The 2,500-nt window shown below is 36.8% G+C and overlaps 2 protein-coding genes across 3 annotated transcripts in view; one reads left to right on the forward strand and one right to left on the reverse strand.

Moving 5' to 3' along the window:
• Positions 1-2,500, reverse strand: part of LOC101882393 (uncharacterized) — a 771,022-nt gene that overhangs the window by 335,516 nt on the left and 433,006 nt on the right. The gene's annotated exons all lie outside the window — the stretch shown is intronic.
• Positions 1-2,500, forward strand: part of vwf (von Willebrand factor) — an 81,884-nt gene that overhangs the window by 56,073 nt on the left and 23,311 nt on the right. For both annotated transcript variants that reach the window (XM_002665310.7, NM_001281989.1), the window contains one exon: positions 1,717-1,964. In XM_002665310.7, coding sequence (XP_002665356.3) covers positions 1,717-1,964 — 248 coding nt within the window. The remainder of the gene's footprint in view (positions 1-1,716; positions 1,965-2,500) is intronic.

A 2,500-nucleotide genomic window follows, 5' to 3' on the forward strand; every position in this document is an offset into this window, starting at 1 on the left:
ATTTTTAATATTATGCGTTAAATTAATATTTTTATCTTTCAATTTCTAAATGTCCTTGGTGACTAAAATATCATTTGAATAAATATATATCTGTTTAGGAAATCTGTTTTGTTTAAATGCACCAGAATACATCGCCTATATTCACAGAGAAATGGTTAAAATATTAATTTTCAAAATGGGGTGTACTAAATTGTGCTGAGCACTGTAAATGTCCAAAAAACTTAATCACACTCCTCATAATTTCTACTGTATTCTATTAATCACTTAGAAGAGATGACTTAGAGAATGAAATATTAATAAAATTCATGTTTTTAGTATTTGTGTGTTCTACACTTAAAGGAACAGTTCACCCAAAACTGAAAAATCTCTCATCGTATGTTCGTCCTTCACTTGTCATAAAACTGTTTGAATTTATTCCTTCTGTTCAACACAAATGAGACATTGTAAAGGTGTTGTATGTAAATTTTTGACTCTTCTAAAGCATAAAAATACCATTGTTTGCAGATATTTAAAAAACATGCTAAGTGAACATTCATGTTTAGCTAAAAAGAAAACAATGCTGAAATCAGTAATTTTGCTTTGAAAATGTTTACTCCGTGCCGGAAGATCTTTGTTTTGGGTCTTTTAACCTGCCTACTGCCACTTTAGCCTATTATATTTCAGCACCCCAGATTGCCTTGGTGGAAAACCATGTATTTCATCCATTCAATCAGAAAGACTCTCAAAGCATGTTTCCATGACTGAAATGCGACCACTGGTGAACAGGAGCAGACTCCGAAACGAGAAGCAGATTTCCAAGAGTTCCACGTGGGGTTATTAATTAGCAAATAATATAAATATTATGAGTGTAAACATTAGATGAGTAGGTTACATTGTAACCCCGTGTCCTAACCAAACACTATGTGAAATTTAATACAGCCATTCAGAAGCACAGAACATGCTCTCACTCGCGAAATGGTAAGGTTTACAATCTAATTAATACATACTAAACCTCTTTAACATTATTAAATGTACATGCTGAATATGTGTTGGTTTTGAGTCACAGTTCTAAAGGTAAATTTTAAATGGTTTATTTTATTGTCAAGATCTGAGGTGAACTATCTGCTGCTGCTTTCAGTAGTATGGCAATAAGTTAAACTCACATTGTTAGCTTTTAACACTGAATAAAGCACATGAGGTGTAACTGAGGCGATCGGTTCATCCTGTTAAACAGCTGCAAGAAATAAATTTGAGGTGTTGGTTAGGACAAAAACTCTCTTTAATATGGAGAATTTTCCTTCTATCGTGTGCCGTTGCTTTAATTCAGAACATGATTTAAATCGGATCGATGGTCAGACTCGCTCCTATTGGTCCTCAATCTGACAACCTGCGCTTGTGTTTGCTTTGATCCTGGAATGCAATACCTAGCTCAACCCCTGGGTGTCAAACTTACATACTGCACCTTTAAAGAATGCTGAAAAAAGGGTAACCATTGACATCCATAAATTCACTTTTCCTACTATAGAAGTCAATGGTTACCGGTTTTCAGTCTTTTATGTTCAGCAGAAAAATAACGTTTTGGAACGATTTGGGGGTGAGCAAATGGCTATTTAGGTATAAAAGGCTATATCAAAGCTTTTAAATAAAAGGTTATATTTTGGGTGGACTGTCCCTTTAATTGAGATTGAAGGCGTCTTATACTTGAATTTCACTGTTTCTCAATTTGTGTCTATACAGCCATGTCGTGCTCAGACTCGATGGAGTACGCTGCCTGCCGAAGTGGATGTTTGGAGCAGTGCGGACAAAGCCAGTTCACACCCGGTGACATGATGGGTGATGGTTTATTGAAAGCCAATGGATCAGTGTGCTTGAACACTCCCACAGAGGGCTGTTTCTGTCCTGAAGGCTCCGTGTTAATGGAAGATAAGTGTGTAGACAGAGAGGCCTGCAGTCAGTGTGTGGAACACAGCGGGAAAACTCACCAGGTACACTATATTATTCATTTAGACTAGTAAACCCTCCAATGTATAATTATGAATAGATGAATAAATCTGTGCCGGGTTTGCAATGGGCTACTGTACATGTATATGCACGGGGACTTTATTTTGAATAAGCCAGCACATGTGCTTCCGCTGAACTGTCATGCCATTATGATTTATGCATTTAATTATATTGATCTGCACCATTGCCTTTAAAGGGCACCCACTTTACCCTTTGTTCAGATTTAGGATAATTTTTTTGTGTCCTCAAAATGTGTCTGTAAAGTTTCAGCTCAAAACACCCATCAGATTATTTATTATATCTTTTTAAATCTGTGAGAGCTGTTTAGGCATTGTAGCTGTTTTTGTTGCCTGTGCCTTTAATGCAAATGAGCTGGTTTTCCCCGCCCACCATTCCCACCTGTGTGTCAGAGCCATAGAGATCTGTATTGCTCTAATGCGTGTAGCCTTCACGTAGATAAACAGTGGCAGACAAGAATGAAGCAGATTTCCCTTACTACCGTAAGAACTTTTCCAATGAT

The sequence above is a fragment of the Danio rerio genome, chromosome 18 (assembly GCF_049306965.1).
Source record: "Danio rerio strain Tuebingen ecotype United States chromosome 18, GRCz12tu, whole genome shotgun sequence".
Lineage (NCBI taxonomy): Eukaryota > Metazoa > Chordata > Actinopteri > Cypriniformes > Danionidae > Danio > Danio rerio.